The sequence below is a fragment of the Thermobia domestica genome, chromosome 18 (genome assembly GCF_964235325.1).
Source record: "Thermobia domestica chromosome 18, izTheDome1.hap1.1, whole genome shotgun sequence".
Classification (NCBI taxonomy): domain Eukaryota; kingdom Metazoa; phylum Arthropoda; class Insecta; order Zygentoma; family Lepismatidae; genus Thermobia; species Thermobia domestica.
In genome coordinates this window covers 177,322,203-177,349,925 of record NC_137471.1, presented here as the reverse complement: position 1 = coordinate 177,349,925, position 27,723 = coordinate 177,322,203, and the positions used below count along the sequence as shown (strand labels likewise).

General features: G+C 34.4%; 1 protein-coding gene across 1 annotated transcript in view; it reads right to left on the bottom strand.

Moving 5' to 3' along the window:
- LOC145675798 (uncharacterized) overlaps positions 1-27,723 on the bottom strand; it is a 226,386-nt gene that overhangs the window by 5,611 nt on the left and 193,052 nt on the right. The window contains exons 5-11 of the mRNA XM_081746501.1: positions 24,796-24,933; positions 23,552-23,627; positions 21,136-21,323; positions 17,785-17,929; positions 6,358-6,585; positions 4,763-4,887; positions 72-198 (exon numbers count right to left, since the gene is read on the bottom strand). Coding sequence (XP_081602627.1) covers positions 72-198; positions 4,763-4,887; positions 6,358-6,585; positions 17,785-17,929; positions 21,136-21,323; positions 23,552-23,627; positions 24,796-24,933 — 1,027 coding nt within the window. The remainder of the gene's footprint in view (positions 1-71; positions 199-4,762; positions 4,888-6,357; positions 6,586-17,784; positions 17,930-21,135; positions 21,324-23,551; positions 23,628-24,795; positions 24,934-27,723) is intronic.

Sequence of the window (27,723 nt, the reverse complement as noted above, 5' to 3'; positions counted from 1 at the left end):
GACGGCAAATGATTTCTTCCGTCTTACAATATTTCACCATAGCATTCGACGAGCAAAACCCCATTACTCACCTCTGGTGATCTATTGAAGAAGCTGAGCCTTCTTACTCGGCGGAAAACAGCATCATTGGCTGCCTCTTGCATTGCAGCGGCTTCTAAGTCCTCGTGAGGGATTGTTCCGCCCAATTCATCTAGTAGTCTGAAAGTGAAAAACACCAATGATTAAATACCAATAAACACTCAAACCTTAAAAAACTTTCTAAGTTTACAATTTTGGGGAAGTTAAACTAAACTGAGAAAACCCATGTGATTTAATACGATTTTTTTCTTTAATTCACAAAAAAATTAAACAGATGCCAAAACACACATATATAATTTTAATTATTGCATTATATATTTTATGTTTCAAAATGTATATATTCTTATTAAAACAAATAATATAGCATTGCAGATATGGAGGTCCTATTAAGATATTGATTTAGTTCACTTTTTGTTACATAATTCTTATAAGTGACAAATCTCAAAACCCCAGGAACCTTTTCTTAATGTAATTTAATCAGTTTGTTTAACCCCTTTAACTTATATCATACATTTTTTGATGATAGGGTAGAATCTTCATCATTCGATTAAAAATGTATCGATAAAGCTTTTTAGTTTTTTTTTTTTTTCTTTCTTTCTTTCTTCAACCCTGGAAGCGTTGTAGAACACTTTACGTATACTTTCACGCCTTTCTGCGTCGAGACATAGGGTGTGATGACGCCATAATTTTTTTAAAAATACTTTTTTGTTGTGCCTATTTTTTGGCGGGCTTACTTTTGCACCTAGAAGATTGAAATTTTGCATACACATTAAGCCACCCTTTAGTTTTTTTTTTTAAAGATTTTTCAGATATCTGTTAAAACAGGGGGATCCAGATGGGTCAAGTGTTATTTGACAAGGAATATTTTTAACAAAAAAAATACTTTTCCCGCGATTTTCCCCGCCTTGGGCACACGGAGACATGTGAATGGTACTGTTTCAAAGTGTTTTATTCTGAAGAGAATAATATACGAACGATAAATAGGTGTCTCAGGAAATTTTTACCTGAGATGCTGTTTTAAACGAGAATCTGGGGTATTGTGGGGATTTTTTTTTTTTTTTGCGGGCTTCTTTTGCACGTCATCATTCGTATTTATTCTAGGATCATGGTTCATACCTCATTCTCTTCAAAATAGAACACTTTCAAATGGTACCAGTATCATTTCCCTATCATGTCTCCGAGGCGGGAAATGTTGAGTAATTGGGATTTTTTCTGATGTTTTTCAAATTTTGTGCCCCTCTGGACCCCCTGTGTTAACGCACAGATCTCAAAATCAACTAAAAAAATTCAAAGGGTGCACTAAATGTGTGTACAAAATTTCAAACTTCTATCTTTAATAGTAAGGGCGGGAAAAAATATTTACCAATGAACTAACATCATCCCTACAATGCCCCAGATGACCCGGATATAACATAGAAGTTCCCTAAGACATCTCTATTTATCCTAGGATTATGGTTCGTACATAACTCTTCAGAATAGAACAGACTTTCAAACTGTACCATTCACATGTCTTAGTTTTGTATCTGAGGCGGGAAAATCGCGAAAAAAAGGGATTTTTCGCGGGAAATACTAAGGGGTGCATTGAATGTGTGTACAAAATTTTAATATTCATAGTGTAAATGTATTTGCACAGACATAATTCCACCTGATTGTATTATTCCTGTAATACTGAACATTTCCATTCACTTTCCCATAGTAAGCCATTGGAAGGACTCGACATTTGAACACCCTGTATCTCGGTAACTAAGCAATATCGGACTCATGTTTATAGGAGTATTTTTACTTATTTGGATGTCCGCAATCACCTCGTCACTTTTGGCCATGCATTTATGTTACACCTTATATTATATTTTATATCACACTCCATTTGGAAGTAGTGGGGGGCGCGGTGGCTCAGCGGTAGAGCCATCAGCTCCGGTTCTTGGGGTCCCTGGTTCGATCCCAGCTCGCGCCGTGTGGACTGTGGTGGACAAACAACGTGCTCGTGGGTTTTCTCGGGGTTCTTCCGTTTCGTCCCACTTTCTTCATTCCACCATTTCATTCATTTCTCATAATCACAGTCTCCTTTAGCCTAACCGGCATAACCGTGGGACGTAGAACTTAAATATTTCATTTCATTTTCCAATCGGGAGTATTAGCTTTCCTGCCCGAAACTTTAATACTATTTAATTTGGTCGAAAAGAAAAAACGTCCAATCTCAACTCTTTACAAAAACTCATAAATATAGGTGTAGATATGGGGAATGCCTGTGCACATTCTAATAAAATAGTTTGATTCTCTTTTTAATTCTCCAGTTTTCATGTTTTTTTTTAAATATTTCTTTATCTTTCATTTTTCAGTTCATTGAAATTACATTTTATCTGATTTTTAATACATTAAAAACCCAATAAAAAGTTCACGTCATAATGTTATAATGTGCGAGTCAGTAGACCTGAATTACCTTTGTGCACACTGATATAAAAAGAAGTTCTGGTCACATGAAAAGTTCTGCTTTAATTAAATTTGTGCAAACTCATAAAGAAGTTCTGGTTATGCTTACGCTCATGAATACTGCTTATTTCATTACCACTTGAGTTTTCCCCAAGCCACCCTGAATTATTTGCTGGATGTTTTTCACTCTCACATTTCGTTATAAAAACTAGCCCCTTGAAATTTTACACGACCGTCAAATTAATACAAGGAATCCATATCCTATATTAGACAGTAGACCGAATTTCCAACATTCTATCACAAAGATGAAGCAAATATTTCTACTACTTCGGTAGTTACAATTCTTCGAATCTCATTTACATTGTTAAAATGTATCCATTGCAGGGGCGGCTTGCTTATAAGTGCTACAGAGCTGCAGAACTACCAGCTATTTTAGTGGCATAAATGTATTTTCAATTGAGTTGAATTGTATTTAATTTAATCAAGGTAATAACATGTAATGATGATATTTGGTCTAACGGTGTCCTGAAATTGTACTGCTGGATATGCTACATATCGCAGTATAACTGGAAACACCTTCTAAAGGCTTAATAATACTGCAAGAGCTGTGCACGGATTACCCTATGCTTTAGCATTCAAACCAAAATCTTCACCAGCCGCACTGTATTACGTTTTCCTTGTTTCTTGGATAGGATTTACTAGAGCTGCACTCCCAGCAGCTCAGAACTCACAAATACTTCCGAAGAAGCCGAAGACACACGACTTGACGTACATGAGGCTCCCTTCTCTTGTTTTCGATAACGGTGTTCAGTGTAATTGTTGTGCGCTTTGAAAGTAATAGTATTCCATGTTCAAGTTTGTGCAAATTTTCTGAGCAAACACAATTTGTGTGACAATTTTAAGAAAACCATAAGCCTTTTGGAAATTCTTCTAATTACCCCAACGACAATAGCTGAAGCAGAAGTTACTAGTCTAATTTTAAAATAGTTAAAACATTTTCGAGAAGCACAATATGTCAGGAAAGAATCAATGTTTTGGCTGCCTTATCCATCGAGCGTGATTTCATATCCATCATGCCGAACTTTAATCATAGAGTAATAGGACATTTTGTACAGCAGAAGACATGTCGGATAGACTTTATTTACAAACTATAAAATATTTATAATTCAGTAGTATTGATAAAATTTCTACCTGTAGACATTACGTGAATCTAAAATTGTTATGGTATCTGAAAACAATGTTTCTTACAATATGGATATGGTATTTTTAAAGTTTGTTACACGCAACAGTGGCGTATTTAGGGAGGAGCTATCGGGCTCAAGATCCCCCGAAATTCATTTAAACTTGTAGGCATCCCAAAGGAAAAATTAAGTGCTTATTCATATGCTGTGTATAGCTCCTCCCGAAACAAAATCCTAAATACGCCACTGACACCCAATAAGCAAAACAATAGTGTTTTGGTTGCGATACAGTCAAGTTGTATATATATTTGTTAATTTCAATTATAATTGTCATTTATGTATAACGATTAGAGTGCTGAAAGATATGCGGTTCGTGTACATTTTATAATTAGTAACTGCAAACGGGAAATTTAATATACAAAAAACCAAATGTGCAGAACTACCTCAGATTATGGTATCGAGCCGCTACTGATCCATTGTTCAGCGTGATGTCTTAAACTAAATCTTTTATTGCTCGATTACAATTTCAGATGCTCCTGCAATGCTTATATTCCCCACCTGTCTGTCTAGAAGCTCACAGCTCATTACAATAGTGTATTCAGTACAGCTTCCGTTTATGTATTCCCATCCTCAAACTCTTCCACACCCTGATGCACAGACAAAGGATATATCCTATTTTCTGTGTCTTGATCAGAAGTTTTGTTTTGTGAGCCTTTATATATATCAATATTGACAGGCTATAAAGATACCGTTTCTTCCTTTTATTACATAACATGTCTAATGCATTGTCATCAAACTATGTATTATCTAGTTAAAATTTTGCCGAAGTTTTTATTATTATTATTATTATTATTATTATTATTATTATTATTATTATTATTATTGTGTGTTTGAAGTCTGTTTTAAACTTCAAATATTCAATAAGGATTTTAGTGACAAAAAAATCAATCTATATTTCATTTATTCAACCAGAATATTGTGAAATGAAGTGATGCTTCACAGTAAATGTGGTGTGACATTTCAATCATGGAAATGTTTAATTAGTATTTCTATTTCCTAACGTAAATACTTACTGTCTGCCAATGTTCTTTCCTTCTTCTTGGTGAAGCGTTTTGTTGTAATCCCTTACAAGTCTGAGATCGTGCCTCCAGAAGCGTCGAGTGTCGGAATGGGAAGCCTGAGGAGCTACTTCTTTGATCTGCAAAACATTAGACAATATTAGGCTCATGTTATAAAAAGTTTATATATATATATATATATATATATATATATATATATATATATATATATATAATGCGCACTTATGTATAAGATAATATACGTACTTTACGTACATTTGGTGTTTACATTTATAAAGGTTATTATTTCGACAGATTAAAACCCTGTGATATGTCTTTTTCAAAGCATGTCTAGGTGGCGTGTACTTTCAGTGAGTATCTTAGAATTTGTCCGTTGTTTACACGGGGAGAATACATTTCGTTGTGGACATAAAGGGCTGAATTTGGATTTAAACAGCATCGGAACTGACACTGTTCTGAGCGACCCCGAAAACTATAGATTCGACACTAATATCGGTCATTTTTGATCATTTTTAAATATCCCTGCCCCTCCCTTTATCCTAAGTTGACCCGTTAAAGTGATAGAAACTATTCCAGGACCAAACTTCATCTATGCTGAAAATTTGATCGAGATTGGTCGGGTGGTTCAAGAAATTAAGGACCACAAACATGACTTTCAACAATATGGATTTAAAAAAAGAAAAAAAGTCACTCCTTTAACTAACTAGAATTTTCTCCAGAAGTAGGTTGGATAATTGCTTCAGCTTCCTCAGTTGAGATCGAAAAATCAATCAATCTTTGAATAATATTTATGACATAAGTTCGAATTTTACTTCAAACAATACGAGAACATCTTCACACTTAACAACAGTTCGACTAATTGAAGGACTACAACAAACTAACCAATACAAAAATTAACAGTTTTAAATACAAAGTCAGTAAGATGTTAAGAGTCCTCATTACGACGAAATTACAATACCTCTAATTTTACAGTAATTATGTGATATCTTCAAATAGATAAAAGATAATCGAAAAGTGGAAGAAGAGCGCTCTAGTCATTATTTTACATGGATACCGTCATCAGGGCTCACTTATCTGCTTTCGATTTCCAGTCATTTAGAAAATCGGCATTTATTTTAGCGTTTATAAATGACTCCAAACAGAAAGCTACTAGGTGACTCGCGATAACGGTACCTCATGCAAAATAATATTGCCTAGCGCGCTCTTGTTCCTCATTTCGATTATCTTTAATCTATTTAAAGACATCACATAATTATTGTAAAATTAGCGGTATTTTAATTTCGCAGTGATTAGGTCTATTGAACAATACTAATTGAACAATACTAACAAGTATACTATTTGAATAATGATAAAATGAACGAATAATCAATCAGAGCTACAGCTTTTTAAGTTACATCCTATTTATTTTGTTTTTTGTTATTATTTATTATTTATTTATTTCATATAACTTTCAGCCCTCAAGGATTATAGTAATCTTATTTAATCTTTACACTAAATATTTATAATTTGTTATAATTTCCTGAGTGCTGAGACAAGAAGTCTTAATAACCTTATAGAATTCAGTTTCCATAAATATGTAGAACACTAACCTTCAGAACCAGAATACCAGCCACAAAAATGCAGACAATATTCAATAATGTTAGACACAAGCTGACTGCTCCCAAAGCAGCGAATTCCACTGGCATATAGTCCGTGTAAATGGTGTTATATTCACTTTTCACTGTTTCGTTGAAAGCGGCCTTCACTTCGTTGGTCAGATCAGAGCCTTCGGTATTGGCCTTCAGGAGAGTAATACACGACATGGCCCAAAGCAAGCCCTGCACAAAAAAAGATATCACATGAGCAAATTAAATAGCCCAACAAACATAATATTCATGGCCATCTAAACGTAAGTCATTATATGCGTGCATTATACACAGTCTGTGTGAAACTAAAGGCGTATAGAGTTAATTTAAGATTTCTGTACAGGGCTTTTATTATTACAACCAAATTAAAATCCTACAATATGCTATTTTCTACCCGAATGTCCAACGCCACTTTTATTATATATGGTATTTTTTTTTATCATCTTTTCCTGTATAAAAAGTAATAATATATTTCTTTATTTTTTAAAAAAAAATACGATATATCATAATGAAAAAGAAGTATCAAAATATTCCTAATGAAAACGGGTTGGAAATTGAGTTATCGTCATTGATATCCGACATTAGGGAAACTACTTTTAAAGCGAACTAGCTTGAGAATTATGAAATCTTGCGGAAACGATCATGGTGTTATACAGAAACTTATACTGTCCTGCAAATACCGATGTTTTCATAGTCATGTAGTACTTGTACAAGTAATTTTTTTTTAAAAGGAGGGAATAGGGTGTTAGGTTTCATGCCATATATTGTAGTGTTTATTATTAAAATTATTCATTATTTATTAAGTCTGTAGATGAAGCAATACTTTTCCCCCTAGCGTCTATACGTCAAGTTAGTTGAGTTTTGTAATTGAATAGCAGCACACTGGGTTTGAGACATTTTTGTATCAGAATTGAACCCCAGGCACATGCGCACGAATTTATTTCGAGGTGGGTCCAAAGCTTTCGGGGGATCCAAATTAAATATGAGGAAAAAAATATATTAAAATTGGTACAAATCACCCGTAACATTACACTAAATTTACAGAAAAGTCAGCATTTCGGAGAATATCAGGACCCACCCCTCCGCACGTCCCTCTTCCAGATCATATCGTGCACCGGCCTGTAGAAGCCGGAGCAATCCAAATGAAATCGACCAATTTCCAGCTCAAAGGCTGCTGACAAAATTTATTTTATTTATATATTTATTTATTTATTTTACCTAAGATTGTACCACATTAAGGGAGTTGTAAACGGGTATTCATTTATTTTTTAGCCGCGCAGGTTTGTTTGTAGCGGCCATTTTCTATAGACACGTTTGCGTATTTGCACTTTTCAGAGGATTCGTTAAACGATGTAACTTTTTCTAGGTTTTAAAGATAATGAGTTCAAACCAAAACCATATGACAGATAATGGAATGGACAACATTCTGTGTTCTGTGGACATTGAGACGTACTTTAGAACGTCGGGAGAAAAGCTCTGAACATTGATGTTGGAAACCTAAAAATTACCTTTTGGGAATGTATATTTTGAAACGAAATAAGTGAGACTCATCTTCAATTTTTGGTCTATATAGAGACTAGATAATAGACAACGTCCCAAACAAGTTTCAGATTTGAGAACCATATATTTGATTTTTTGGAAACTTTTAAACATTGCGAAGTTTCGAAAATCGTGTATTTTCACGATCAAATATCTCAGGAAGGACGTAAGTGAAAAATCCCAAATTTGCACAAAAATAGACTATAGTTGTGCAGTAACAAGTGGGTAAAATTGCATCACTGGGTCTTGAGTAGTTTCTGAGTTATAAGTTGTTGCAATGATGCGAAATTCGAAATTTTAACAGCTGAACAGATGTACAGGTTTTGTGTTGATAGTATCTCAGGTATATAATTTATCTATGTTTTATCAGAAGAAGTGCAGTCAAACAGCAAGAAATTCGAGATTTGCTATTTGTAAAAGAATTACCAATGCCAGATCATATAGATTTGTACCTCTGACGCAAACACAAATCAGATGTTATAAATTGTCACAACCAGATGAATTTACTGATTGCAGTGCTTCAGTATTTCCAGAACACAGCATGTTGTCGTTTGTACCTAATGATACTGTAGTCTGTATTTACGACCAGAAATGGCGGATTGAGAGAATTGGAGACATCAGTCAGGACGATCTTTTTGTTCACTTTTTCCATCCTCATGGCCCAAGAACCTCTTTTAAACTACCTACGAATGACAAGGTGTAGGTGTCAATCACTAAGGTTCTCCGGAAATTCACACCCACAGAGTTCATAATTCCTACAGGTCGTACTTTCAACATCAGTGCCAAACCCTCGACACAAAAAAGTCAACTGTTTACCTCACTGATGTCTTAACACCAGCGCTATAGGCAAAAAAGAAATAATAGACGCTTTTTTTTTTTTTTTTTTTTTTTTTTTTTTTACAAGATATGATTTATAAATCGTGCAAATTTAACCAATTTAACATTACTGTTCTGTTATTTTGACTTTTGCTACAAAGTTTATATCCACACCTCATGGCGCTCCATGATAAGTCCCAGTAAAAATTTAAAAAAAAAAAAAAAAAATCGGAAACCACATAGTCTCAGTGATGCAATTTTACCCACTTGTTACTGCAAAACTATCGTGTATTTTGTGCAAATTTCACCTTTTTCATTTGCGTCCTTCCTGAGATATTTGATGGTAAAAATACATGATTTTCGAAAATTCGCATTGTTTATAAATTTCCAAGAAGTCAAGAATATGGTTCTCCGATCTGAAACTTGTTTCGACCGTAGTCTATTGTCTAGTCTCTATGTAAACAGAAAATTGAAAGTGAGTCATTTATTTCGTTTCAAAGTGTACATTCCAAGAAGGGACATTTTTAGGTTTCCAAGACCAATGTTCAGAGCTTTTTTCTCCGACGTTCTAAAGTACATCTCAATGGCCACAGAACACAGAAAGTTGTCCATTCCATTATCTTTCATATGGCTTTGGTTTTAACTCATTATCTTTAAAACCTAAAAAGTTACAGTGTTTAACGTAATCCTCTGAAAAGTTCAAAATACGCTCAGGCGCCTATACAAAATGGCCACTACGACAAAACCTTAGCGGCTAAAGAAAATAAATGAATACCCGTTTTCAACTCTCAGAATATGGTACAAATTTAGGTAAGAAATTAATCAAAAACTAAATTTTGTCAGCAACTATCATTGGTCGATTTCATTTGGATTGACCCAGCCTAGAAGCTCTTTCGTTGAAGTTTAACGAAAAGGATAAGGAAATGGTAACAAAGAAAATGAAAGAATAATGAAGTAACTAAAACACGTTTAGTAGGTTCGCTTTTCCTTTGATCTTTCTTTTCTTTTATACTCCCTCTTCCAACTCGTCTTATCTAATGAAGTACTTAGCGAAAGTACTTTTTCGTTGAGTGATAAAGTTTTGACTCATTTTCTGTTGATTTGTGACACAGAATGTCTCAAATTAATGTATACACTATTCAAATATCTATGCTATAATTGAGAACATAACTAAATAAAATAAAACCAGATAAGGCAGATAGAACATACATAGACACAAAAATTGCACGAGGTGATTATCATTTGAGCAAAGAAAATGAGTAGTGAAGTCTTACTGGCAAACAAGTGAGGTGGTTACGTTAGAGACTGAAATTTAATTCACCAGTCCCAATAAGGTAATCAGATTCTTCAGTTTTTAAAAAGTGCCGGCGTGGAAACAATGTCACGAGAATCACTGACCATTACATTTTGCTATACAAAATGGAAATAGGACATTCCAAACTTATTGCTTGCATTGAGTGATGAAGATAGGTGTGTGGAAGTATTTTGTGAATGGTTCTTACACATATGTGCCAAACACGATGATTTGATTCTTTAGTCTAATGAAGTCACTTTTAAATTAAGCTATGCTGTGAATGTGTTTAGAAACATGCAGCTATTGAACGGGAAGTAAATTTGTAACTGATATTCATGTTTTCTATCCTACAAGAGAACTAATTGCACTACTTTGAAGACCAATGCTAGGTTTGTCCCCTACCTTGAAATGCTGATGTCTGTACTGCTATTACTGATGTCTACCCATGAAGATTTAGTTTACTTCTAAGAGGATTGAGATAAATCACATTTTTATCATGGTACGGGATACTTTTTTTCTATCTCCATTCCTAGGAACATTGGTAGAACGAAGCAGACTGTGGACTTTGGGCTACATTAAAGAACACAAAGATATACTGTATATACACACAATGGTATAAACCTACGAAACATGGGCGCCCACAGAGGTGGTCAAGAAAGGGCCAATTGCCCCTCCCTGAATTTTCGAAAGAGGTTAACATTTATAGGCTCTTCTGGTGGCAAAAGTTTGCTTTTAAAATCAACATTTTAAAAAATAAATGACCCTTCCCCCGTGTGATGCTTTACATTTTTTTTCAGTAATGATTATATTCAGCCTGATGAATGCAATAGCAAACTATTTTGAGTGATACTATCAGTCAGTTGAGTTGAAAAGATAATTTACCCTTTGTTGTTTCTTTTGCAAACGTGAAGTTATACTACATGCTAAAATAATTGTTCAGTTTGATATGAAGGATTATGCGCACACGTCTCTTAAGGTGATTGTGTGAGGGAGAGTGGAATATATGCAGGGCGCAAAATTTCAAAGTCAGACCCACTCACCAATCCAAAAATGGTCGTCAGCATCTACCACGTATAAATTATGAGAGGTTCCCTCCCAAGGCATATTTTGGTTTAACAAAGAAAGAGATTTACATCAGTGCATAAAATTTCAAAACCAGACAAGTAGGTTCAGGATAATCAATTTTGCATTGAACAATTCATATATATATTCAAAAATATCTTTAAAATATCACATTTGTGTAACGCTCTTTCTCTTATCTGCACTGAAGTATCAATTGTCGATTCAGTTCTCGGATCAAAGTCCTTAAGTGAAGACTTATTGATGGAAATTGTCAGCAAATCATCCAGAATCTGTCTTCAGTGAATTCCGGTAGTCTTAGCTCTGTTGAGACTACCGAAGCCTCTCTCACATGAAGCATACTCACAGGTAAAACTGCACAAAATGTGACAATTGGAAGCAGATTTGGGAAAGTCTCAATCAAGTTTTCACTAAATCTTCAGTGTCTGATTCAACGTTAGTGAAGAAAACAAAGTTTATATTCTACCCACTCTGCTAAGACGCTGAGGGCAGGGAAGGAGAGGCGAATTACAACCTTGTGAAGATTTCACATTCGGTGTTTTCTTTCACCCAGTAACAATTATTTTCGTGCGAAACAGGAACTGCGCAGTCAAGTGAGTTAGGGAGAAACCATTTCTACTGAACACTGGTCGCCAGCTCTAGAGCTTATAAATGATTAGCACGTCTCCAATTATGTAGATTGTTTCCAATAGATGAAGATCATAATGCCGTTTACAGCAATTTTATCTCAAACCATTCCGGAGATATTAAAAATATATTAAATTTGATATATTGTTTAAAATTGTGTATGTGTTGGAGTTTTGTGAAACACTTTTTAATTTACTTTGCTTATATGACATTACAGAAATACTTTTTGGTAGGTGTAACTATAACAACGCGGAGTTGCATAATTTAAGCAGTATTGCAAACTTCAACAATATTTACGCTATCTCCAGAACAGTTTGAGATATCTAGTTATAATCTCATCCATTGAAAGATATCTATGCAATTGGATGAGTTCTCTAAGTAGCTTTTCGAAATAAAGACTTTAGGAAAAAATACAATTTTCAATCCCTTATATTTTTGCTTCCATTCAACTGAAATTCGCCATATCATGATCATAATGTTAAACAGTAAAGTATTTTGGATGTGCGTTGCCCCGGCCGCCTCACACTGGTTCTTACTACTACACCGCCCACCAGAATTCGGATGTTTGTGATACGTCCTTAGTTTGCAACACTGAACAATAAATTTGAAATATTAAGTTTTCGTTTAATATGTAAATTTGAAATATGCAATAACATGACAAAGTGCCATTTGAAACAAAATATATAACTATGTTAGTTTGGAAACACTGTTAATCTGATTGCATTTCAAGAGTATGTCAAACAATTTCCCCTATCGATATTTGCATGCATTTTTTTTTTTTATTAGTTTAAATGTTACAAGGGCGAATCAAGATAAATAGTCCAACCTGTATCTATGGTTGCCAACTCTGGAATATACAATTACCGGCACCCCGTCAAGATTACCTATGATATAGGCCTAAGTGTGAAGTATCTGTGTTCCGACCCATCCATGGGAAGGAAATGTACTATCGTGGACAAAAGTGCATTAGCACACGTATTCTGCATATCCTTAATATGGTAGGAGACGGGTTATAGGACTTATGATATTTTGTCTTCAAAATTGATGTTATTTGATTCTACAGGTGTTACTTATTCTACACACTAAATTTCAACTTGGATCCAAAGTTCAAATGAAAGGATCCAAAGTTGCGTGGGGTCAAAATTTTGACAAAAATTTAGAGGGTTTTAGGACTATTGATTTTTTGTAGCTTGAAAATTTGAATTGTGCAAATTAAACCTGGTCAAAAGTTAAGAGGATGTCATTTTCAAAACTGGTATAATATTCAGCTTATAAATTTGAATAACAAGAGTTCACGATTTAGCAACGTTGATTTGATAATGCATAGAAAAGCAAAGTTTGCCTAAATTTGCCAACGCGATTGTTTAAAGAGCCATTGTTGTTCCCGTGATTGTAGAAAAGTAATACTGTTCTTAGATAAATCATATACCGACCACGCTCTATTTTCATCATATCTAACTCATTTTTCCAATAATGAAAAGATGGCCAGAACTAGAACGCACTGATGAAACCAATTTGAATTATTACTTCAATAATGAAGATACAATTGCAATCCTTGCAAAATATAATCTTATTCTGACAAGAGAAAACACTGAAAAAGTGAAATGTGTGGATCCGATATGTACACAAAAGATAAAGATAATTACAAAATTGGCTTTGTTTTCATCTGCAGCAAAGGGAAGTGCCCAAAAGATAAAACATGTAAATCGTGCAAGAAAACAGCCGGAAAACTCTACACTAAAGAATGTAATAATCTAATCATCCACTCTCGAACACTATTTTCCTAAAAACCCCTATACTTTTGGCAACATTTGACCCCCACAACTTTGGATCCGTTCATTTGCGCAAGTTGAAATTTAGTGTGTGACTAAGTAAGACGTGTAGAATAGAATAATGTCAATTTTGAAGTCAAAATATCAAAAAGAAAGCAAGCAATTTGCATCTTTATTCTTGAAGTAATAATTCAAATTGGTTTCAATAGTACCTTCTAGTTCTGGCCACCTTTCCATTATTACAAAATGAGCTAGGTATGATGAAAATAGACCGCGGTCGGTATAGGATTTCTCTCAGAACAGTATAACTTTTCTACAATCACGCGAACAACAACAGTTTTAAATAATTGCGTTGGCAAATCTAGACAAACTACACTTTTCTATGCATTATCAAAGCGGTGTTGCTAAATCGTGAAAGCTTAATAGATACATTGTGCTATAAATAAGAAACTGAAATCGACATTTATCATTTTATTGTATTTCCCAGTAACTGCAACTTCTTTAAAATTGTCGAAACAGGTGAACAAAAAGTATATTAAACCTTAATGTGACCATTTTGGATTTACAAAGTTAAATTTATTCTTTAAACTTATACTTCAACTATAGGAAATTTCTTTAAGGTTAATTTAAAGGGGCAAGTTTTGCCGATAGATGTCATTACAGTCTTCGTATATCTCTCATGTATTTTTTTACCTTTCACGAAAATATACGATTTCTCTTACAAATTTCAACCTACAGACTTCAAATTTTTAGAGAAAGAACTTCATAACCTATTGAAGGCAACAATCCGTGCCAATTTTTTATTTAGAATTTTTTCATTGTTAAAATGGATTTACTGTTGAGTTGGATGTTCAAACCTTTAACAATGGAACTGTTTCAACAATGAAAATTCTAAATGAAAAATCAGCACGGATTGTTGCCTTCGATCGATTATGAAGTTCCTTTTCTAAATATTTGAAGTTTCCAGGTTAAAATTTGTAAGAGAAATTGTAAAGTTTCGTAAAAGGTAAAAAATACATGAGAGAGATATGAAGACCGGAGTGACATCTATCGGTAAAACTTGTCCCTTTACAACCACCTTAAAAAGTCCTAAGGAAGGAAGTTGGAAGTTTAAGGAAAGTTGTCATATGCAGCAACTACGAACATGAAACTAACGAAATGCCTAAAAGTTATTTGCTAACAATCGATGGACAATTTAAATTTATCGCTATATTTATGCAGCACAATTATCACAAATTATACACTTCTGTCTCTATTGTTAAAAACACTGTTTCACAATAAAATCTAATTATCAAATTTAATCTATTAAATAAATGAAAAACTGCCATAATTTTTTTAAAAATCATTTAATATATAATATAACGGAAATTTGTATTTGTAAAGGCACTTTTGAAGAATTTCGATGTTCGATGTTTTATTCTGGATTACTGATTTCAAAATACCGGTCACAAAAGGGCTGGTTAGAAATTTGTACCGATCACCTTCCTTAATCAAAATAACAGCAATATTTCCCGCCAGACCGATAAAATACCTGCCAGTGTACAATCCTACTTGTATCTGTATAAGTGTAAAAGGGCTATTTTGCCAATTGTCAAGATCGTATATTTAGGGCGCATGTCAGTACCAATGGATACTGCAGGAGGAATTGCCTGTGAATCTAAATTAGACAATACTGTTCATAGTCTTGTCCATAATGCAATTTACATGTACAGCCGAAACAGCTTGTCCGATTTACCTTATTTAACAATCACCAGATACAGCTCGAAGGCCATTTTACACTGAATATCTAACAACAACAATAACAATGGAAAGGATTTGGGAAGGTATTGGCCAGGGTCAATTTAGTAGGTACCATTCCGGCATTTGCCTGGTAGGACTGAGGAAAACCCTGGTAAAGCTCAGTCAGGATAGTCGGCAGCGGGAATCGAACCCATGATCTCCCGAATGCGAAGCCAACACTACCACTTGAGCTACTTCGCTCGGTAGAAAGTAAAAATTTCCTTCACTTTAGATTGAAAATATATTTGGAGACTGTTTCGCCTCATACATTTTGTTGTAACTCGGAGAATAACAGTTACCCTGTGTCAAGGGACTTTTGAGACACCCTGCGCTGTAGGCCTATTTAACAAATTGTAACTTGAATTTTGGTAGATCTTGCAGCTACAGATAAAAACTATACTAGTCTAGAAATACCAGAGAAAAAAAAGCGTGAAAATAAGTGCTAGGTTTTTTTTTTAATCTATATTTAGAAAAAATGCATCGTTAGTACAGAATGTGACAGATAACTTGTTTTAAATGCTGCTTCTTCATTGCATATTGCAACTAAGTAGTCAAACTGTCTGTTACATCAACACGTATCATGTTTAAAAAGAGAATAAGTAAGAATGTCTATGTTAAGGTCGGCAAAAATCACAAGCAGTTTGCAGTCAAATATAGAACATTAATTTTCACCTTTCGTTTTGTAATAAGCTAATAATTAACAGTGATGTCGGCAGCTATGTTTAAACGTTGTAACGACGTACTAACAATTGGAGTTAATTACATTTTAAATAGCTTAGGTGTCAAGGAAACAGTTGAGCATCGACGTATGTTCTTTGAATGAGCAGAATGAAAATTAAACCACAACTTTTTGTTAATAGAAACATAATGATTTATTTCTATTGAGTACTTCAGTGGCGTACGCAAAAGGGGATTCCAAGTTTAAGAGCTGCTTGAAAAAGATATTCTGGAGAAATAAACATATTAAGATGTGTATTCAAAAGTGGTGTGTATGTAGGGTTGCCAGCCGGCCCACTAGCGTGTCGTCCTCCTCCTCCCTTTCCCCTAAGAAAAGATAGCGTCATTGCACCCGACGCTGCGTCGGCGACGCACGGCACACATGCAGACGGGAAATAATTTACACGTAATCTCTTCTCAGTTTGTAATAATTCTACATAAAAAAAAAGTTTGTCTAATGGGGGTGCCAAACCCACGTTTCGCACGCCTATGAGCTGGCCGGTATTTCACCGGCTTAGCCGGAAATATTGCTGTTATTTTGATTAAGGCCGGTGACCGGTACAAATTTCTTACCAGCCCCTTTGTGACCGGTATTTTGAAATCTGTAATTCAGAATAAAATATCGAACATCGAAATTCTTCAAAAGTGCCTTTACAAATTTCCCCTGTATTATTATTAAACTATATCTTTTCCTATTGCAGTTTTTTTTTTTTTTTTTTTTTTTTTTACTTATTTCACATAAGAAATATGTTATCAGACTTTATTGTGAATGTGCGGCGTAAATATAACTATAAATTTAAATTGTCCATCAATTGTTGGCAGCAATTTCCCGTAGTTGAAGTTTAAGGAATTTTCATTTCTTAAATCCAAAATTGTCACTTCTTCCCATCGATGGGTCCGAACAGAGATACTTCCCACTTAGACCTACATCATAGGGAATTTTGAGGGGATTCCGATAATTTTATTTTCCAGAGTTGCAATCATGTATTAGCTATTGTGATCATAGTAACGAAAAATTTCGTAAACAAAAAGTACAGGGAAAATATTAGGTTGCCTTCACAACAGGACGTGAACATGTAAAATTTGAAAATATAAGAAAAGAAATAGAATTAGTTTTAGAAGATTAAACTGGGAAATAAATATTATTAATTTACTTTTTAACCCGTTTGACAAAGGAAGAAGGTATTTCGGTAACTGGTAAAACAGAGGAGTCATTTCAGACTTCCCTTGAGGGGGGGGAGGCCAAGAGCACCACCGATATAAGACTCACGTTTTGTATTAGTATATTAGTAGACAATCGATTAAAGTACGTATATGTATTCCTCAAACTCTTGGGGGAGCAATTTCCCCCTCCTGCCCCCACAAATGACGCCCCTGCGGTAAAAGGGTTAAGTGTGTTTGCTTTCAAATTATATATCGCTCTTAACGCTCAAATTATATATATATTACGTATTTAAAACTTCCAAGTGGAACATACCAAGTCAATTTACACTGCAATATAAACAACAATAGTAGCAGTTAAAATTCAGTGAGGATGGAAGTACAAGGATTTGAACCTGAGACATGCAGATTGGAAAGCAATCTAATGATTCTAGTTCGTCTCGGTAATGGTAAAAAGGCAAGAAAAAATGTATCGTGGTGCCAGTCACAGAAACTGGAACATGAAAGAAACAGGGGACTAGTATTATGTAGGTAGTAGCATTAGGAGCGACAATGAAGACAAAGAAGCGTAAGAAAGAAAGTTAATACTATCTCATTTGTACTTACAGCATTGACTGCAGGTGGTAACAATGAGGCTGAAATAGCGACACCAACTAAACAGCCTGCATTGTTTCCTAGCACAGATAACGCCACGCCTGCTCCAGACGGAAGGGCAATCAGGACACCAACCCACAGCGATCGTAGCATGCCTCTGAAAATAAAGATACACAATTATTAAACAATAACATGAAATTATAAGACGAATAACTGTTGAATTAGATTAAAATCCTTGAACATTTGAACACCCGTTTACAAAATCTAATTTTTGTGAAGTTTCAACTACATCATATTTTTTACAGGAATCCTTTAAGATCACCTTCATACTAGGATCTTGAGAGCCGTTCACGTGGACCTATAGTGTGAAGGCATTAAATATTTCCGAGACGCTCAAAAATTCGTGATACCAAAATAGCAGAGATTCTAAAGTCAGAAGAATTTGCAGCCTTAATCTTGGCGATAAATTGAAAGAAAAAAGGAAAAGATAACTAATGTGGGTTCATTCCCATAAATCAATCAACACTGGAAGAATGCTCATTTTACAGTCTGTTTCCTAAATTGAGAGATGAAAGATTTTTTTTAATTACTTCAGGATGTCTACATCTTCATTTGACTGTATAATAGTATAAAATGTGCATTTCAGAGTAACGCCAAAATGGGAAAATTTTCAAATATTTGCACACTTCCATTCCAACTATTTTTCTCGATTGCAACTGAGTTCACGCTCGTGTATGAAGGGCTCTCATAAGACTACGTGTTATTTTCTTCCCCGCCAGCAGTCCGCTCGAGCCAGCAACTGGCGTGGTGAACTTCATAGCAGCTAAAAGCCGCAGTTAACTTGACCGAAGCGCACGTGTGAAAGCGTGCATATAAGTCAATGTAAAGGTAGCAGCTGCAGCTCATGCGAGCGGCTCACAGGATCCTAGTGTGAAGGCTACCTAAGGATTTAAAAATTTCAATTTTATCCAAAATTCAAAATATCCAAAAATATGCATTTTTAAGTATGTAAAATCAAGGAAAGAAACAAAACTATTAAACCTACATGAAAAAAAAAAATGTAGTCGATTTTACCTTTCAAGTAGCATATTTTCGTGATTAAATTCCACAAACAAATACTATGGAAAACTCATGTAAGTGCAGTACAACATACACTGAATTACTACACAAACCATATACACGAATAACAACGTTAATTATCTGTTTTCAAATAATAATATTATTATTATTATTATTATTATTATTATTATTAATAATAATAATAATAATAATAATAATAATAATAATAATAATAATAATAATAAAATAATAATAATAATAATAATAATAATAATAATAATAATAATAATAATAATATTTTCTTTTACACACCGAAAAAATCTTCAGTTTCATTTACTGTGTAAAATGCGTCATTACTAGCCTACCATTAAAAGTTTCTTGAAAGTAAGAGTTTTTGTGTTATCTGTGATATTAGTTGGTTCACCCTCCATTAATGAACAGCGTTCGATGCAGTCAGAAGACTATTTCACACTGACAACATTGACAACGAGTGTGGGAATGAATACTGGAAGGAAATTTGCTATATCTTATATTAAGACACCTTCGTAATATTGTCTCCTGTGATTGAGTAGATCTCAAAGAATTCACTTAGGAGGGTCCGTCTTAGGATTCAAACAAAAAACCTTCTGATGCTTTTCACCTATTCTCCTTCATCATAATTTCTTTGTTCTCGAGATTTTTAAGAATATAGAATGCTTTTTGGAACTCACTCAATTTTCAATCGTAAATGGAACAAAATTCTATTATGAATTTGAGGAAGAAGCCGACAGTAGTTTCCAAAATTATTACGGTAAAATTCGTCAAGATTGAGGAGTTTTTTCTTTTCCTTTTTTTTTAACAGTACGCTACAATAATTGGTTCTTTCTCCATCAACGACATTTTGTTTAAAAATTAGTCTTCAGATTTGCTATGTCTTTGAATAAGAAAATAAATGAAATCTAAGTTTTACGTCCCACGGTTATGCCGGCTAGGCTAAAGGAGACTGTAATAAGAAATGAGCGAAATGGTGGAATGAAGAAAGTGGGAGTAAACGGGAGAACCCGAGGAAACCCATGCAGACGGTGTTTGTCCACCACAAAGCTCACTACGGAAGAACCCCGAGAAAATCCACACATACACACACACACACACACACACACACACACGGTGTTTGTCCACCACAAAGCTCACTTGGCGCGAACTGGGATCGAACTAAGGACTCTCTGCATCAGAGTTGAACGTTTTACCACTGAGGCACCGAGACCCCTACGAAGAAGAAAATGGAATGAAAAAATCTAAATTTCCAGTTTTAATTTCAAATTTAATCATATCAAACTGTATAAAAACCTACTCTTCAATTTACTTTTTAACAAATTTAAACATAGAATCCAGTGGCGTAAGCAAAATTTCAAAGAAGGAGAAGAGGTTTATATAGTTTCAGATTTTTTTTCAACTACAGAGTGAACCTGAAAGACGTGCAAACTGCAACAAGTAATTTGTGACATGAAAATAACACAAAAAAGTCCTCTTGCATGTTGTCGAATTCCGCGTCGTGTAAGTGAGCCTAACGGTGCCAACTTGGAATCGAAATTATGTATGCCACGATTGGAATTTCGATTCCTAGTTGCCACCCCTGTCACTGGTATACGACGCGGAATTCGAGAACCTGCAAGATGACTTTTTGTCTTCTTTTGATGTCACGAGTCATCTCCTGGAGTTCGGGCATATCTTTCAGGTTCATCCGGTATATTAATATGGTAAATGTTTCTTTGTTTATATTACCTTGCTCAAGAGAAGTTGAAACCTAGGATCTCCCCCGTATGTACGTCACAGCTACAGTTTGTGTTGGGACATTTAGTTAAGTATCAACCGTCATTTTAAGAATATCTGCTTACTTCTTCTTATACATAACTTTTAAAATAAATGTTTTTATTATTATTATTTGTAAAGTATCTAGTTAAAGTTGTTTGTATATCTGACTTATTGGCTATCAGTATGTAATTTAACGTATTATATATTATGACGTAAAACAATATCTGAAATATGTCCTAACTAATGGAAATCTAGAAAGACCAAATTCTGATTATTTCCTGGTTCTTATAATTTTGAATATTGAAGAAAACTAAACTAAAAGCACTAGTTCTCTCTAAGAAAATTTAGTATTATACTTAACTATACCATGTAACACACCGAGTACCGTGACTGATTCTACGGTAAGTGTTCATAGTTATTTCAAAGGTTACGAAAAATCGGAGTGACGAACAACAGTTCCCATTGTCCTATCCTTGCTGGTATCCACGAACTTCATATCCTCTACTAACTTACCTACTTGACATTTCTGGAGTTGGCATCATAATATATCCCCAGTCATCTCCAACGGCGCCAACCACCAAACCAAAGAAAAAGCCGATCAACAGACACATCAAAAGACCAACCAGTTCGTTCAAAACTCCCATCTTCTGAAGGTATCGATCATGGATTACTGCGCCGAAGGTACCAGCCAATATCGGTCCCTGAAATAAGTCAATTAGCATTCATTACTATGTATTAAAGTTACCTGTAGGTTAGAATTTCTCAATTTATTTGTTTAAAAAAAAAAAATAAGTGAGTTTTCTTATGACCTTACGGCTATTACTAATAAGTAAAACATTCTTACATTTAAACCATTTTACAAAATAGCTATAAAATATTAGATAATGCAAAGATTCTTCCGGGATTAGTTTCGGGAGGCTACAAACATGCCAAATTTCATCAGTGAAGTCCCAACTGAAAGTGCTAATATAATGCAGTGTAGAAGATGTCGCATTTAAGTAACATGGGGAAGATTTTTCAGCACCTCATAAAACCCCAATAAAGTTGGAATTTTTTTTATTTTTGGTGATTTACTTGGATAACACCACCAAAAACTTAGAAGCATAACTAATTGCATGTTTTTGATCAGATTCGACTTACTGAAGACATAAGATTTTACGATTTTACCTTTTAAACAAAGTCAATTTCAATAACATGGATATTTTTTTCCTGACCCCTTTTTACCTCCTGAGAATATACAAAATATAATTGAGAATTTTCGAATTCTCTCCTAAGGCTTAGCCGCCTACAGCAGAGCCAAAGGGGCTATTGACCCTCCTAGACATTCAAAGGGTGTTCAGTTTTTTTGGAAATATATGCCAAAACATACTATATTTATATTAGAAATTGTAGTACTATAGTGTATTTACTGTAGTTAACAAGTTTATATATCATTCGTGACTGTGCTTGTGTGATGGTCTTTTGTTTCCCCCCCACCTTGGAAAAAATCCTGGAGGCGTCCTGACTATAATTGCTAAACTCAATCATTTTTGACATTTTATTTTTCACCACCACCTCCCACCCTCTGCCAATGGGAATGAAATTGGGTTTAAACTGATGAATATTCACTTCAGTGACTCCGAAAACTATGGATTGCACATTCATTTCAGTCGTTTTGTATTATTTCTACATATCTTCCTCCTCTTTGCGGTATCTTACTTCCACAGTAATTTTTATAAACTGAAAGTTACCAAATTTGATTAAAACTGCTCCAGACGTTCTGGAGTTACGCTAGAATATACATTCATATACATTCATACAAATATATTTGGCGTAGTCTGTAAATTCCCAATCCAGCTGACATGCCCGTTAATGTCTTACTTGGGATTCAATGTCATCGCGGTTGTACCCTAATAGTTGGATGATCCCAAACTACGGATTCAACACTAATCTCAGTCATATGAGACACTTTTCACTCTTTCTCATCTCCCATGCAGATTATGGCTGAACTTTTACTTCAACGCTATCGAAAGTGTCATTAATCTGTGTCATTAAGAATTATGGATTAGAGCAGGAATGCAAATAAGCAACAAAATTTTACTAGCCCAAGAGAAAAGTTACTAGCCCACATCTCACAATAGAAATAATTTACTTACTTTCGGTATGATATTAAATACTCGCCCGCACCAATGAACCATTTGCCCCGGGCGAGTGCTATTTGCATCCTTGGATTAGGCACTAATATCGGTCGTTTTCTATAATTTTTATGTCACCCCTTCCAGATATGCTAGGAGTGTTCTACTCGCAAGACTCTTCCAGACTATAAGTAATATTCGTACCAAGTTCGGTTACATTTGCTCCAGGCGTTCCAGAGTTATGCTCGATTTTACATACACACATCCATCCATTTCTAATTATATATATCGGGAGTTCTAAAAATGGCGCCCATGAACAACAAAGCTCTATTCTGCAGGTGAAATTAAAGCAAGTATATTTTATATAACGGTATATTCACCCTCCGGGGCCTCCTTCAGCCGCTATGGGAAATCAAAAAATTCACTATGTGGCAATGTCGTAGATTTATTTGTAACCATCAACATTGTTCTACGTATTTTCAGCGTGTTTATATATATATATATATATATATATATATATATATATATATATATATATATATATATATACACCCTATATTTCGCTTTATTTTGGGGATTAGAATAGTAGTCTTATGGTCAGTGGAGCACAGAATTTGTTAGACAATACATATAAAATTTGTTAATGGGTCACGATGCATCGAAGCTCAATGTATCCACTGCTACTCGAGGTATATAGAAAAATAAAAGAAATAGAAGAGTATAGCATGGAGATACTAAATTGTTAAGAATGTAAAAACAGAGTTACATCAAGTCGCGTATGCAGAATTGGGTATAAATGTGTGAGGGTGACTTACCATAAGCGGAGATATTAACATACTGGCTACGATGACAACCGAGTTATTTTCTACCAAGCCAATGGCTGCAACCATCCTGAAAAGACAAGAATACGTTTACATTTGAGTCCATTCAAGTAGCTTTTCAACAAGCAATTTCACCTTCTACGTTCGACAGCATATGTAATGAACACTTTGTCCTAATGATGACAGATAGTCAATTGTAAAGTTACGAACTTAAAATATCGCTAAACCAAATTGTAGTGATGTACGAGTTCTCGACAAGGAGTATACAAACCTGCCAGTATTACGTATCTAATATATATTTGTGTAGACGGAAAGATTGTGAACTAATTTCATTGTTTACAAGCGAGGTCAGACATATGGGAGTGTTCTGACACGTACTATTTTTACGTAGAAATTTCATGTATCTGCACAAACTAAGAAAAAAGGGAGAAATTGAACTTAATCAAAAGTGTGTAAAAGCAGTCGAATACATTCAAGTATTTTTCGATTGAATTTGTAAAAGTATTAAAAAAAACACAGAATCAAACCATAAACCCTTCCGAGAGTTGCTTAATTGCTGTGTATGATAAAAGAACTTTATTAAATAATATATTTAAAAAAATATATCAGTATTAATATGTCTGCAGTGCGCGCACACTACAGAATTTCAATACTTTTATGCGAAGTGTTTTGGAATAAACCGACAAACTTTGCACACTTAATCAGCATTCAATACAAGTAAAATTATCTACGACTTTGGTTGGAAACACTTAATTACGGGGAATAGGGACAATTTCAAGTAAAATAGCTGAATTGGTGATAGAGTACAATTGAACCCATTTGTATGAAGGTCCTGAACACGTATGTATGAAGTTTATTCCCGGAACACCCTATATACAGTTACTTTCCAGTATTGAACAGGACTATTTAACGTGGGAATTTTTTCTGGCATTCCCATTTTCCAACTTCAAATCACAATGACCAGCAGTCTCACAAAATAACAAAAACAAGAAATGATCTACGAACTTTTACTGCTCTTGTATTCTGGTAACACTGAAGTGTTGAGCAACTCAAATCCAGATCTTGACCAACTTTTGTACAAACTAATTTATTACATTTCTTTGAAGAAAAAACTCCTATTCTTTTCAATATGTAACATGTTTCAAATAAACATATCGAAATGATACCTTAAAGTATTAACAATATTACCAGGATTAAAAATTGTAGCTATGCTACTGAGTATTAAATGTTCCACTCACCCTGCTACGAGCAACAGCATCAAATAGTCGAATGTAAGTTCTGCAGCTGCCTTTACACCTTCCACCACTTGAGCTACTGTCAGCCTTGCTTTCACGGAATTCACAAATTTCGTCCAGGAAGACGTATTTTTCGCTTTCCTGAAAGAAAATTAATTTCGGTTACTTATTGCATTCTCTTAGGTCTCTGCTGCTAATCACTGCTCCTATAGAGAATCGAACCTGTAACTTCCATGCTAGCCCAAATATAGTTGTCTTAACCCCTTGACGTACTATTATTACAACACACATGTATGATATACAATTGGAAAGTGTTTCTTCAGCTTTGCAACTGTATGAGATAAGTCATGTCATCTATTGACGGAAAGCTAGAACTTAAGAAAAAAAAAACCTTGAAGGCTGAGAGTTTCGCAACCGGCTTTGTACGATTAATCGACCTATCGAGCCTAGGTCAATCCCAAGGGGTTAATTTCGGAAGTTATACATTCATAAATTTAACTTCAGCAATGGAACTGAAATTTTTGTTTTGAAGAAATGAAAAAGTGAAGAATCATTTTTACTTTCAATCGAAGTGAGACCATAATTATGACCTGTAAAGAGTTCCAAATCTAGAGAAATATTTCGTTTGAATATAGGAAGATAGAAAAATTTTAGATTTCACATTCTACAGAAAACTTTAATCTTCCATTTCGCTTCGGTTATAAAAGTGGACATGAGCCAGTTGGGCACTACCTGTCGTGTGAACAAATTGAAATGGCGTGTCCACAATATTAAATAAAACTTAACATGTTAGGAGAAGGAACCTCGAGTGAGTTCAGTTTATATTGTGAGTTCCGAATTATGAGGATTGAATATTAAAAGCGGAAGAAATAAGGGTAAACTGAGAGTACGAGCTGGGTAAGAGCGAAGATAGAACCTATTGCTGGAATCCTGAATTGACACGAAAGAGCCTTTTCTCGTTTTCTTTGCCCATATGTTTATTAATAGGTAGATGGACGGAATGAATCTCCCCATAACGCTTTTCATAATGAGGTACAGCATAGTTTGAAACTGTGTAAGAAACACGGATAGACTAACTGCATGAAGAGGAGGCGCTACCGATATGACGGGTGCCAGTTCTGGAAGGCCGAGGTTACCAGTTCTCCCCAAAATTGATTAAATACCTCAGGATATTTGTGCTTTAATATCTGGCAACAAATATATACTGGAACGAAGCACGGAAATTTATAGAGAAATCAGCCCTTCTGGGATGTATTCCGTCTAATAAGATGCTGTTGTTACAGTCATGGGTATAACCACATTATTTTCGATATAACATAAGATATAATTTTCAAATAAAAACCTGTCAAACAAAAATTCTGTTTTGTTTGATTTTATTATAGAGGACCGTCGCGGAAATTTGGCAATATAACTATTAGCCAAGCTTATACATGTTTCAGAAAGTTGTTATTACCAACAAAGGTTCACAAGTCAAGCGAATTGTTTTTGTGTATTATTTCAAAGAAATATAAATGTTTCGGGGAAGTTTATACATTTTCGTTATTAAATGTATTTGAGGGAACAGAATAATGGGAAGGTCATAATGGGCAGTTGTCTGGTTGCCCAACGGATCACTCCACCTTTGGTAGAAAAATCTTTGAAGTTATGAAGGAAAATACATTCAATTACAAAAATAAAAAAAAAAGGAAAAAAAGAAAGAAAAGAAAAGTGATCCTTAACATCCACGATTATGGCCTTTAGGTTAACGGCAATGGATGAAAACTGGAAGCGAGTCATTATGAAAGTAAATTAGTTAGCAGTTTTACCTCCTCTCTTCAATCGTCCGAAACCACACAGTTATATGAACAGTGAGTGATAAAAAGATGGACGGAAATCGCGGATTTTCTTCTACTGTAAAATTTTATAAATTTCACAATCGACTTTACTTTATCGGGAAAATTCCTGAACCAAGAGACGGTACGTATCAGGGGACATGGCACTTCCGTTCTGTTAATTTCCTGATCATTTTTTTTCCCTTCCCATTGCTTATTTTTCAACTACTGATTTGGCTACCATGTAGCAATTGCATACAACTACGAAATAAGTTAATACAAAGGAATTTTTTTGTATATAAAAGTAATATTTGTTGTTAATATTTGAAAAGTTTTTTCTTGCTGCACATTATGTGGAAGTGGTTAGAAAATTCTGCAAAATATTTAAGGGGGCATAGGGTCTACTACTAAAAATGATGCAAAGGCTAACCATTTTTCTTTTGCCCGTTTTTCGTAAGTGGAAAGAGATAATGAAATGTAACTTACCACAATCATAGATAATGTTATTCTATACCTAAAAATACGAATCAGGAGAATAATCAGTGTTGTCATCTATGGAAATTACAGTGTGGCTGCAATATGAATTACCCAAAAAATCTAGGTTAAGACAGCGACTAGAAAAATGAACCCAACGGTAACTGATGATTTACCATGTTGTCTTGGCTCCTTGTTAACTACTTTTTAAAAATTTCTATTTATTTTGTAATAAAAGAAAGGTATTAAAATTACACTTTCTGTTTGTTATAAAGTAAATACAAATATATCATTCTTGGTGCACCAATAAAAGTTAAAAGTTACGGCGCTGCCTACTCTGTAAAAAAAAAAAAAAAAAAAAAAAAAATGCTCTGGCATTCGTCTACTTCCTTCAATACCCTTGTAACTTCTACAACATAAAGTTAAAAGATCTTGTGATTAAGAAAATATTTGTTCTTTAGCCTCGTACAAACATACGCATTTCAGTAAAACAAAAACGAGAAGTTTCCCCCCTTGGTTGAGCAATTTTTCTACCATTGATGTACAAATAAATTACCGAAACCTCCTGTACAAGGTTAAATATCAATTAGGAAGACCTCAGCATTCAATATAATGGTTGGAGATTAAGGAAGATGCTATATTTCTG